This window comes from Arachis ipaensis, chromosome B3, assembly GCF_059453495.1.
Source record: "Arachis ipaensis isolate K30076 ecotype BB chromosome B3, ASM5945349v1, whole genome shotgun sequence".
In the NCBI taxonomy this organism is placed as follows: domain Eukaryota; kingdom Viridiplantae; phylum Streptophyta; class Magnoliopsida; order Fabales; family Fabaceae; genus Arachis; species Arachis ipaensis.
In genome coordinates this window covers 78,345,554-78,357,970 of record NC_142438.1, presented here as the reverse complement: position 1 = coordinate 78,357,970, position 12,417 = coordinate 78,345,554, and the positions used below count along the sequence as shown (strand labels likewise).

The 12,417-nt window shown below is 38.3% G+C and overlaps 1 protein-coding gene across 1 annotated transcript; it reads right to left on the bottom strand.

Annotated features, from left to right (window-relative positions):
* Positions 1-10,704: 10,704 nt before the first annotated feature.
* LOC148571212 (uncharacterized) lies at positions 10,705-11,298 on the bottom strand. Its single transcript, XM_088507236.1, has one exon. It carries the CDS (start codon positions 11,296-11,298, stop codon positions 10,705-10,707), a length of 594 nt encoding a protein of 197 aa, XP_088363362.1.
* Between the last annotated feature and the right edge of the window lie 1,119 nt (positions 11,299-12,417).

Here is a 12,417-nt window from a genome sequence, read left to right as displayed (position 1 = left end):
AATTTTTCATTAAAAACAAAAGCAAGCATAAGGCTTAAGTAAAGAAAAAAGAAAAAAAATCTTGTAATTTAATATTTAATATATAGTTATAATTTGTATAAAAATAAATTTTTAAAATATACATCAAATATACACAAATGTTATATAAGTAACTTTAAATTTTATAATCTTATAATAATAAAAATGATACCAAATATAATATTTTATATTTAAATAAAAATAAAATAACATTTATATTATATTTAAATATGTATATAATTTAATTTATTATACAATAATATAAAAAACAATTTATTCTTTAATTCTCGAAACACATTTAAATTCTTACTTCTTTTCAATATAACTAGTGTATGTGTATATATCCGTGCCATGTATAAAAAATAATTATTTTTTTATTTATGTCTTATATATGTTTAATGAAAAAAATATTCAAGAATATATATCAATTTTAAATTAATCTTATATATTTTTTGTTATCTATCCAAAAAGTAAACAAAAGTGTATAATACAAAAATTAACAAAATACTTTAATTAAATAAAAAACATAATATGTAATAAACAAATATCTTAATTATTATAAAAAAAAATATGTGTATATATTTTTTTGTAAGCAATCAAAATTTTAGTTTATATCTTTAACATTAGTTTATATAATAATAATAATAATAATAATAATAATAATAATAATAATAATAATAGGATTGATTTACTTTAAAATAGAAAAAAATTAATTAATTCTAAATTAATTTTATTATATAGTTTAAGAAAAAAATAATTTTAATTATGTATGATTGCTGTATAATCTAATTAATATAATAATATATGACAGTTTTCTTTAATTAATAATTTTCTTTCATATTAATATTTCTTAACATTAATTTTACTTAATTGATTAAAAATATAATAGGATTGTTATATTTTAAAATAAAAAATAATAATTAATACTTGTTAGAATATAATTAGGATCTATTAGGATCAATTAGTATTATTTAGTATATCTGAATATTTATTATAGGAGATTATGTCTTTATTATTTCGATTCTCTTAGCACCTATAAATTTCCTTCTATTATGTATCATTTTCACATAACTTGAATTGACAACACACTCAATAATATACAAATCCTTTATCTAGTTTAGTCTCTTGTTTCTAACATGGTATCAGAGCCATGGTATCCTCTTTGAAGAGGATAGGTTATTTTCCTTGCGGTGAAATCACCGTAGTTTTTGCATTTTTTTTTCTATGTCATTCTTCTTTCCTTTTGTCACTCCTTTGATGCTTTTTCACATCATCGACTAGCATATTTTCTCTGTCTTGTATTTTTTCGAGTCGAATGATCAAACACCATTGTCATCTGCTGCTTACCTATTCTCATGAAGAAATCATATAGTTTTCGCTCTCTTTCGACAGTTCCGTCTGCGTTCTCTCGTGACAGTTCCGTCTGCGTTCTCTCGTGACAGTTCCATCTGCGTTCTCTCGTGACAGTTCCGTTTGTGTTCTCTCGTGGCAGTTCCGTCTGCGTTTTCTTGTGACAGTTTCGTCTGTATTTCGTCTGTGTTTCCTTGTGGCAGTTCTATCTGCGTTTCTTTCCGGCAGTTCCGTCTGCGCTTCCTTCAAATAGCGGCAGTTCCGTCTGCGCTTCTTTCAGACAAGCGGCAGTTTCGTCTGCGCTTCCTTTCGACAGTTCTGCACCCGTTTTATCAGTTTATGTAGTTTTTTTTCTCTTTATTTCATTGTTTTAAATAAGTTTCAAACTCAAGTTATCACTTGAGTTTGAGGGGGATGTTAGAATATAATTAGGATCAATTAGTATTATTTAGTATATCTGAATATTTATTATAGGAGATTACGTCTTTATTATTTCGATTCTCTTAGCACCTATAAATATCCTTCTATATTGTATCATTCCACATAACTTGAATAGACAACACACTCAATAATATACAAATCATTTCTCTAATTTAGTCTCTTGTTTCTAACAATACTAAATAGATTTGATTATATATTTTAAGAATAAATAATTATAATTATGCATGATTGATTTATAATATTAATAATATCCGACAATTTTTTTTAAATGATAGTTTTTTTTCATATTAATGTTTCTTAATATTAATTTTATGTAATTAATTAAAATAATTATGCGTCCGTACAATAACAGTATAACAGAAATGATGTACTTTAAAATAAGAAAAGAAAATCTTAATTAATACTTAATTAATTTGATGATCTATCTTAAAAATAAATAATTATAATTATGCATGATGGGAATAAATAACAATATATGATAGCTTATTTTAAATGATAATTTCTTTTCATATTAATGTTTCTTAATATTAACTTACATAATTGAATAAAATAATTATGAATTTATAAGATAATAGTATTATTTTGGGACTTACCTAGAATTGGATGGTTGGACTCGAATGGAAGGTCCAAACATTGAAGGAAGGTGGCCTCCGACTTGTTCCTGCCTGGAAGCCACCGTCCGAGTTGTATGTTTTGAAGAATGGGGGGTGGTACAACGTCGCGTTTTGTCAACCGTCGCGTCCATTTGGGTTTTGCATTTACACGCGGGGGACAGTTACATTGGTAAAGGCGCGCTCTTTTAATGATTGCGTTGTTTTACTGTTATGCCCCTAGTGTGTTATAAATACTTTTCCCTCTTCTTTCTTTCTTTTGTTTACTTTCTAAGAACTGTTTCGCTCCTTCGCTCTTTTTCTTACTCACAAAATCTTCAAGCTCTCTTTTGTTGCAGTGTTCACCTTTCTATCTTCTTCTTCACAAAGGTTAGTTTTTTGCATCTCTCTTTTACTTTTTATAATATTTTTTATACTTAATATACTGCATGCTTTGAGAGTAAGATTCCTCTGTGATATCTTTACTATAGTAAGAAGATTTTTCTTTTGAGATTTTGCGCTTTCTTTTTGCGAAAGTCTTTTTGGCAGTGACTGTCGGTTCTTCCTGCTCTTTTGTTTTGAAAAGAATTATCTTTGAACTGGCTTTTGATGATTGGACTGGCTTTTAATGATGCCCTTTTTCTTTGTGTAATGTAGGTATATTTCCTTATATATTAACTTTCTGAAAATGTCTTCCCAAATCTCAGAAGCCCTTTTGAGATGGGTGGATACTTCTGTCCTCTCTGAAAACTTTTTAGTGGATGACGTTTTTATAACTGAACTCCGAAAGCACCATAGGATTTGTAGCCTAGATGCTGATGAACCCAAATATGAACTAGTGGCTCCGGGATCTGAAGACCGAGTTTGTTGTGAGAGGCTTAACGACTCTAATCCCCACTTTATTTTCATGTATGATTGCCTTTTTACCCGTTTGGGGGTTACCTTCCCTTTTTCTGATTTTGAGATGGAGGTTTTGTTCCACTGCCGAGTAGCTCCTACCCAACTCCACCACAATTCTTGAGGTTTCTTAAAAATATACTAACTTGTCAGCCAAGAGCTTGACTTCCCGACTTCTTTAAGAATCTTTTTCTACCTTTACCACCTGACCAAGCCTTTTAATAAGCAGAATAAGTAGCAATGGGTTTCTTTCCGAGCTATACAGGGTCGGAAGGTTTTTTCTATGTTTGATGAGTCCTTCCATGATTTTAAAAATTCCTTTTTCAAAGTTCAAGCTATCGAGGGTTATCACCCCTTTTTTCTGAATGACAACCATGAGCCTCGCTTTCAATTATACTGGGCAGAGGCAACCCCCGTAGAGAAGTACAATATGGTTGATTTGGACGAGGTGGAGGAGGCAGTGGTCGAGTTTTTCCAAGAGGCTTGGGGACGGGCTCCCAACCTCGATACCAAGAAATTTCTTCTCGGTTCTCCGAGTTATGTCCGGACTGAGCTAGGTAGCCTTTAATTTTGATTTTGTAGTCGTTTTCTAACTCTTCTGGCTTGTGTTGTTTTGCTTGCGTCCGAATTGTGTGCTAATCATTTATAATTTCCTTTTTCAGAAAAAACGAAAAGTGGGTCGAAGGTAGCTTACCAGAAGGTGCAGGAGGCCAAGAAGAATGCTCATGCCCGGGCTACTGCTTAGGAGGCCGGAGCTTCCGTCACTCCACCTCGTCGTCAAGTCTTGGGTTTGTGGACTTCTTCTCAGCCCATTTTCGTAAACCCTATTCCTGCTCCTCCTTCTGCTCCCCCAATTCAATCCACCTCGGAACCTGAGAAGAAGAAACGTAAGACTATGGAAGCCAGTTCCTCTAGTGTTGGGGACACCGACTTTGATGGGCCTAAGTTTACTAGGAAGCACATCCTTCCCTATAGTCAAATTGCTATGGATGATGCTGATATCCGAAATCATCTTCAGATCTTAATCCGATGGGGAATTCGGATTGTTGGGGGTCTGTACCTCTCTTCTTGATGTCTTTGACAAAATTCCATTGAGCGCTACTCAAAAATCTTTGGAAGATCTCCAAGGGAAGATTGTCACGTATCAAGAGGATGAGAAAAGGTTGCAGGAGGAGAATGATAGACTGAAGGAAAAGCTTGCTCAGACCTGGGAGAGGGAGAAAAAATTGATGGGCCAGTGTGCTATGGCTGAGGGTCTGAAGAGGAAAGCTGAACAGAACTATATTAGGATCTTTTTCGGCCAATCTTGATTTGAAAAAGGAGGTTGAGCAGCTTCGAGAGAGCTACCAGGACTTGGAGGACTACATTGTTGAGGGTACTGAAGAGGTGTTTACGGTGCTGAAACAACAAGTCGGAGTCATTGCTCCCGACTTGGATTTATCCCCTCTTCACCCTGACAAGGTTGTTATTAATGGAGAGATAGTGTCTCCTCCTCGTCCTGAGACTGACTCCGAGTTAAAGAAGGCAGGGCAGCACATCATTGAATCCCCTCCTCGTGAGGTTGATATGCCGACTTCTTCCGCTGCTCCTGTTGTGACTTCGACCTGTGATTCCGAAGAGATCCCTCAGACCCTTCTGACTTCTGTGGCCGAACCAACTTCCTCTCCTGCCGATGACCCTAATCCTCTTCTTGGTCCCCAATGATTTAAGCTATTTAAGGCCTGGCTTGTGGGTCCTTTTATGAACTCTTTATATTTGTTTGTGTATCTTGCTGGTAGTACCTTGACATTTGGTCCTTTTATAGGGCCTTTAATAACAATTTTTATTTCGTTTGGTCCTTTTTTTGGATAGGACCTTTAACAAAATCGTCGTTTTATGCATGTGATGTTGTTTTTTGGCAAAAAGCTCTTGCTGCTTCGAGTTTTATAAAGCTTTCTGAAAAACTTTTCGTAAAATGAAAGAATATTATCTGAGTTAGATAATTTTTCTACTGCCCAGCGTGGTTGGAGGAAAACTTTTCCTTGCCTAATCTTTCTGTTTTGGCCAGGCTTTTATGAAAAGCCTTTTCCCCTGGTCTTTTTAAGGGGCTTTAGTATCTCTTTGTTTTCCATTGGCTTAATCTTTTACGCTCAACTTTGTTTATTGAGTAGTTATTGTAACTTAGTTTATTTTTGCAATGCATTTTGATCTGCTCGGGCTATCCGACTTATAAGTCGTTAGCTATCTTACTTCCGAGTTGTTATGATCGACTTTTATAACCTCTTTACACTGACTTGTACCTCGTCGCTTTATCTTGCCGACCATGTAGGTCGGTCAATGGATTTTCGTGTTTTTCTGAGCTTAAGTCAGTGCGTATCGTAGTAATGATAAATGAAAATTTTAAAGAGAAAAGTAAAGAGATAGAAAAAGAGATGTTATTACTAATGAAATATGGTTTCATAAGGGTGCTTTTGCTACTAAGGGAGTGACTTATGGCTTTTCTGCCCATAGCCCTCACTTTGATGCCTCGTTAAAACCCCCTTCAAGAAAATCCTTCTTGGGAAAAAACCATGAAGTCAGAAAAAAGAGTACATCAGGGAGTGAGATTCGCTTCTAGCTGTAATATCTCTTCATATTGCAAGCGTGCCATGACTTTGGGAGCTCAAATCCTCCTAGGTCGGACACTTTGTAGTATCCTTTTCTCAAGACCTCAACTATCTTGTAGGGTCCTTTCTAGTTAGCAGCGAGTTTTCCTTCTCCTGACTTTTCACTCCGATGTCATTTCTGATGAGTACTAAGTCGTCTGAGGTGAAGCTTCTTCGAATGACCCTTCCGTTATACCTTGTTGCCATCCTTTGTTTTTAATGCTGCTTCTCTTATCTGGGCTTGTTCTCGAACTTCTGGGAACTATTCGAGTTCCTCTTTGTGTGCCTAGATGTTTCCGACCTCATTATAAAATCTCACCTTAGGGCTCTACTCAGTGACTTTTGTGAGGATCATGGCTTCAATGCCATAAGCAAGTCAAAAAAGTGTTTCTCCAGTGGTTGAATGAGGTGTGGTTTGGTAGGCCCATAATACCTGAAGAAGCTCTTCAGCCCAGGCTCCCTTTGCTTCTTGAAGCCTTTTCTTTAACCTGTCAATATAACTTTATTGGCTGCTTCTACTTGTCCATTCGCCTGGGGATGCTCAACCGAGGTGAATTGGTGCTTGATCTTCATGCTAGCTACCAAGCTTCTAAATGTAGAGTCAATGAACTGTGTACCATTATCAGTTGTGATGGAGTGTGGAACTCCAAATCGGGTGATAATATTTCTGTACAGAAATTTCCGACTTCTCTACGCCGTAATAATAGCTAACGGCTCTGCTTCTATCCACTTAGTGAAGTAGTCTACCCCCACAATGAGAAACTTTACTTGTCATGGCGCTTAAGGGAAAGGCCTGAGTAGGTCCAGTCCCCACTTTGCAAAAGGCCATGGAGAAGTTACACTAATGAGTTCTTCTGGGGGAGCGACGTGAAAATTTGCATGCACCTGACAAGGTTGACACTTTTTCACGAAATTGGTGGCATTTCTTTGCAGTGTTGGCAAGAAGAATCTAGCTCGGATAACTTTTCTGGCCAAGGATCTTGCCTCGAGATGGTTCCTGTAGATGCCACTATGTACTTCGTCCAAGACTTCTTCCGTCTTAGAGGTCGGGACATATTTCAACAATGATGTACTTATTCCCCTTCTATAGAGGACATTTCTCACCAAAGTGTAGTTTTGTGCTTCCCTCCAGATCTTCTTGGCCTCTTTTTGTTCCTCAAGTAAGGTGTCGAATTTCAGATATTCGATCAGAGGAGTCATCCATCTGAGGTCTAATCTGGAAACTTCTAAGACGTCCACCTGATAAACCCCCATTTTTAGGGTTTATCTTGTGCTTAATTTAAGGGATTTTATGACCTTTTACCCACATTTATTCAATGAAATAGCATGGTTTCATGATTGTCTCCTAATTTGTGCTTAAGTGTGAAAACATGCTTTTTAGGCCCTTAATTGCTAATTTTGATTCACCTTTGATTCCACTAGATGCCTTGATATGTTTGCTAGTGAATTCAGATTGGAAAGGCTAGGAATGGATCAAAGGGGTGGAGAGGAAAAGCATGCAAGTGGAGAACTCATGAAGAAATAAGGATTTGGGATGCTGAGATAGACGCGCACGCGTGAAACGATGAGGTCGCATGGCGACGCGTACGCGTACATGACGCGTACACGTGGATAGCAATTTGTCAAACGAGGTGTACGCGTCATGTACGCGCACGCGTCGGTGCTCGCACGTGACCCACTTAAGGTGAATCCGCTAGGGGCGGTTTCTGTGCTTCCCAGGCCCAAATCCAACTCATCTCTGATGCAATTTAACCCAAGGATTGAAGGGGAATCAACACACATGAATCTAGTTACCAATTAGTTAGTTTAGTTTAGTTTTGGAGGAAAAGTTAGTTTCTAGAGAGAGAAGCTATCTCTTCTCTCTAGAATTAGGTTAGAGGTAGATTAGGATTTCTTATATCTAGGTTAATTTCATGCTTTGATTTACTTTTCCTTTTGTAATTCTTGTTCTTTTACATCTCCTCTCTCTAGTTTAGCATTTAATTCTTGTAATTCTCTACTTTTATATTGATGCACTTTTGTTTCTTCTATTTCTCTTTAATGCAATTTATGATTTATATTCCTTTGTTGTTGAATTGCTTTGTTGTTGTTTAATTCCTTGCAATTAATAGTGTAGATTATTGTTTACCTTTATTGCCTTCTATGTGTTTGTTGAAATGCCTCTTTTAGGTATGAGTTAGATTTTGTTCCTCTTGGCTTTGGTTGAGTAATTGGTGACTCTTGAGTTATCAAACTCTCTTGTTGATTGATAATTAGAAGCTGCTAATTAACTTGAATGCCACTAAAGCTAGTCTTTTATCATGATTAGGCTAGGACTTGTGGAATCAAGCTAATTCATCCACTTTACTTTCCTTCATAGTTAGAGGTTAACTAAGTAGGAGCAATGGACAATTCTCATCACAATTGATAAGGATAGCTAGGATAGGACTTCTAGTTCTCATACCTTGCCAAGAGCTTTTCTAGTTTTTAGTTTTTATTTCTTTTGCAATGTACATTTCTTGTTTCTTATCTCAAAAACCCCAAAGATACTTCATAGCCAATAACAAGAACACTTTATTGCAATTCCTAGGGAGAATGACCTGAGATTTGAATACCTTGGTTATTATTTTTAGGGGTTTGTACTTGTGACAAACAAATTTTTGTATGAGAGGATTCTTTGTTGGTTTAGAAATTATACTTGCAATGAGAATTCATTGAGGAATTCTAAACCGTCAAAAATCCATTCATCACCACCTTGGTATCTGCCTTTGTGATTGAGGGTTCTTGGAGAGTTTCTTGGATCAGGCTTCTATTGTTTTCCCCCGGTTTGGTACTTGCTAACTTGGAGAAGGCTCTGCTGTTAAGTTTCCGAGTTATGTGTCTGACCTCGATTTCGGGAAATTGTCTAAGATACTCCATAATTTTTTCTAATTACCTTTTCATATTTAGATCTTTAGCTTGATATTCTCCATTAATTTGAGAAGTCACCACTTGAGAGTCAGTGAAGACTACTACTTTGGTTGCTCCGACTTCATTGGCTAGCTTTAGTCCAGCAATCAGAGCTTCATATTCTGCCTGATTGTTGGAGGCTGGAAACTCAAATTTCAAGAAGACTTCTATTTGAGTTCCTTCCTGATTAACCAATATTATGCCAGCACCGTTTTTGACTTTGTTGGAGGAGCCATCCATATATAACTCTCAGATCGTGGAGGTCTCCTCTTGATATCATGCGTATTCGGCCACGAAGTCGGTGAGACATTGGGCTTTGATGGTTGTCTGAGTTTCGTATTTCAAGTCAAACTCGGATAGCTCTATTGCCCATTGAACCATTCTGCCCGCAACATCCGTTTTTTTGCAGGATTTGCTTCATGGGCTGGTTCATCCGAACTCTGATTATGTGAGATTGAAAATAAGGTCGAAGCCTTCTAGATGCTATTATTATCAAGGCATATGCGAAATTTTCAAGTTTTTTATACTTTAGTTTGGGGCCTTGTAGCACCTTACTTGTAAAGTAAACAGGATGCTGCCCGACCTCATCTTCTCGTATTAATGCTGACGTCACGGCCTTCTCGGCGACAGCTAAATATAATATGAGTTCTTCCCCCGCTTTTGGTCGATAAAGAATAGGAGGTTGGCTTAGGTACTTTTTGAACTCTTGGAATGCCTCTTCGCATTCAGGAGTCCATTCGAACTAGCATCCTTTTCTTAGTAGAGAAAAAAGTGGTAGGAATCTTAATGCTGATCTTGCCAAGAATCTGTATAGAGCTGCAAGTCGGCCGTTCAGCTGCTGGACTTCCTTTAAGCAGGCTGGGCTCTTCATTTCCAGGACTGCTTTACACTTATCGGGGTTAGCTTCAATCCCCCTCTGTGTTAGCATGAATCTTAGGAATTTTCCAGCCTCCACTGCAAAGGTGCACTTATCGGGATTTAATCTCATCCCATGCAATCTCATGGTGTTGAAGACTTGCGAGAGATCATTCAGGAGGCTAGTGTCATCCTTGGTCTTCACCAGCATGTCATCCACATATATCTCCATTAATTCTTCCAAGTGAGGTGCAAATACCTTGTTCATCAGCCTTTGATACGTGGCCCCTGCATTTTTTAATCCAAATGGCATGACCACGTAGCAATAGTTTGCTCTTAGCGTGATGAATGATATTTTTTTCTTGGTCTGGCTTGTACATCGGGATTTGATTATATCCCGAGTAGGCATCCATAATTGACAAATATTAATATCCCGAGCTAGAATCTACTAGGTTATTAATATTGGGTAGAGGATATGGGTCTTTTGGGCGTGCCTTATTAAGATCGGTGTAGTCAACACACATCCTCTATTTGCCATTATGTTTTTTGACCAACACCACGTTTACCAGCCAGGTCGGATACTTGACTTCTCTAATAAAGCCTGCCTCCAGCAGGGCTTGCACTTGCTCTTTGACCACTTGAGCCTGTTCAGATCCTAGCTTCCTTCTTCTTTGCTGAACAGGTCAGGATCCCGGATGGACTGCCAATCTGTGTGACATGAGTTTCGGGTCTATCCTAGGCATGTCAGAAGCTTTCCAAGCAAAGAGGTCAGAATTTTCTTGTAGGAGCTACACCAGCTTCTGCTTCAGATCCTCCGTTAAATTGGCTTTTATGTTGGTGTTTTTCCTAATCTTCTACCCGATTTGTGTTTCTTCGGTCTTTCCTCTGGGCTGTGGTCATAATTCTTCTTTAACTCGGACTCCCCCGAGTTCAATGCTATTGACTTCTCTGCCTTTACCTCTCACGTTCAGGCTTTCATTATAACACTTTCTTGCCAGCTTCTAGTCTCCTCTGATGGTAGCGATCCCTTCTAGTGTTGGAAACTTCATACAGAGATGGGGTATAGAAACTACTGCTCCAAGCCAATTTAGGGTTGTTCTGCCTATCAGGGTATTGTAGGCAGAAGCTACATCGACGACAATAAACTCGATAGTTAAGGTCTTGGATTTCATCCCCTTTCCAAAAGTTGTGTCTAAGGGAATGAAGCCCAGCGGCTTAATGAGAGTGTCCCCTAATCTGAAAAAGGTGTCAGGGTAGTCCCTTAGCTCTTTCTCGTCCAATCCCAACTTGTCAAATGCTGGTTTAAATAAGAGGTCAGCTGAGCTCCCTTGATCCACAAGGGTTCTATGTAGATGAACGTTGGCGAGAATCATAGTGATTACTACCGGATCGTCGTGTCCGGGCATAATGCCTTGCCCATCCTCCTTGGTAAATGAGATAGTTGGGAGGTCGGGCCCTTCACTCCCTACTTGGTAGACTTCCTTCAAATGCCTTTTTCGAGATGATTTGGTCAACCTTCCTCCCGCAAATCCTCCCGATATCATATGAACGTGTCGTTCGGGGGTCTGGGGGTCTGTGGGGGCGAATTTCTTCATCCGTGACCTTCATCATCTCTTTTTCTTTTCCTATGATTGTCCGACGTTTCCATGAGATATCTATCTAGCCGACCTTTCCTGCCCAGCTTTTCTATCACATTTTTTAGTTCGTAACAATCATTAGTGGAATGCTCATACAGCTTGTGATACTCACAGTATTCATTACGACTTCCCCCCCCCCTTTTTTGTTCTTGATGGGTCGCGGGGGAGGAAGCTTTTCAATGTGGCAAATTTTCATGTATACGTCGACTAGGGAGACTCGTAGAGGAGTGTAAGAGTGATATCTTCTAGGCCTTTCAGATTTGACTTCTTCCTTTTTCTTGGGATCCCTCTCTTTTTCTTTTGATTGTTGGGGATGCCCTAGCCGCCAACTCAGTTTCATAACCTGGCGTTTTCCTCCATATTGATGTACTTTTTTGCTCGTTCTTGTACATCACTCAAGGAAGTCGGGCGTCTCTTTGAAATGGATTGGGAGAAGGGTCCTTCTCGAAGTCCATTAACGAGACCCATTCTCATTGCTTCAATAGGCAAGTCTTGAATTTTCGAGTATGCCTTGTTGAATCTTTCCATATAGTCTCTTAATGACTCTCTGACCTCTTGTTTTACTCCAAGTAGGCTAGGTGCATACTTGGCTTTGTCTTTTGGATTGAGAAACGCGTAAGGAACTTGCACGAGAGGTCGTCAAAGCTGGTTACCGACCTGGGGGGAAGGCTATCGAACCACTTCATGGCCGCCTTAGTCAAGGTCGTCAGAAAGGCCTTGCAGCGAGTAGCGTCCGATGCGTCAGCTAAGTACATCCAAAATTTAAAGTTACTGAGTTGATGCTTTGGGTCAATCGTCTTGTCATACAGATCCATGTCAGGGCTTTTAAAGTTTTTGGGAACTTTAGCCCTCATGATATCCTCAATGAATGGATCTTCTTCTCCTAATGGGGTATCCTCTCGATCTGTGCTGGAATCCTTATTTCGGAGGTTGGATTTCAGCCTTGAGAGCTTTTTTTCAAGCTCTCTTCGTCATTCGATCTCTCTACTTAGGCTTCGTTCCGCTTCACGCTGTCGCTCCAGCTCCTGTTCTAGTTGCTCGAGTCGACCTTAGTGGCCGTGTAACAGTCCTATTAAA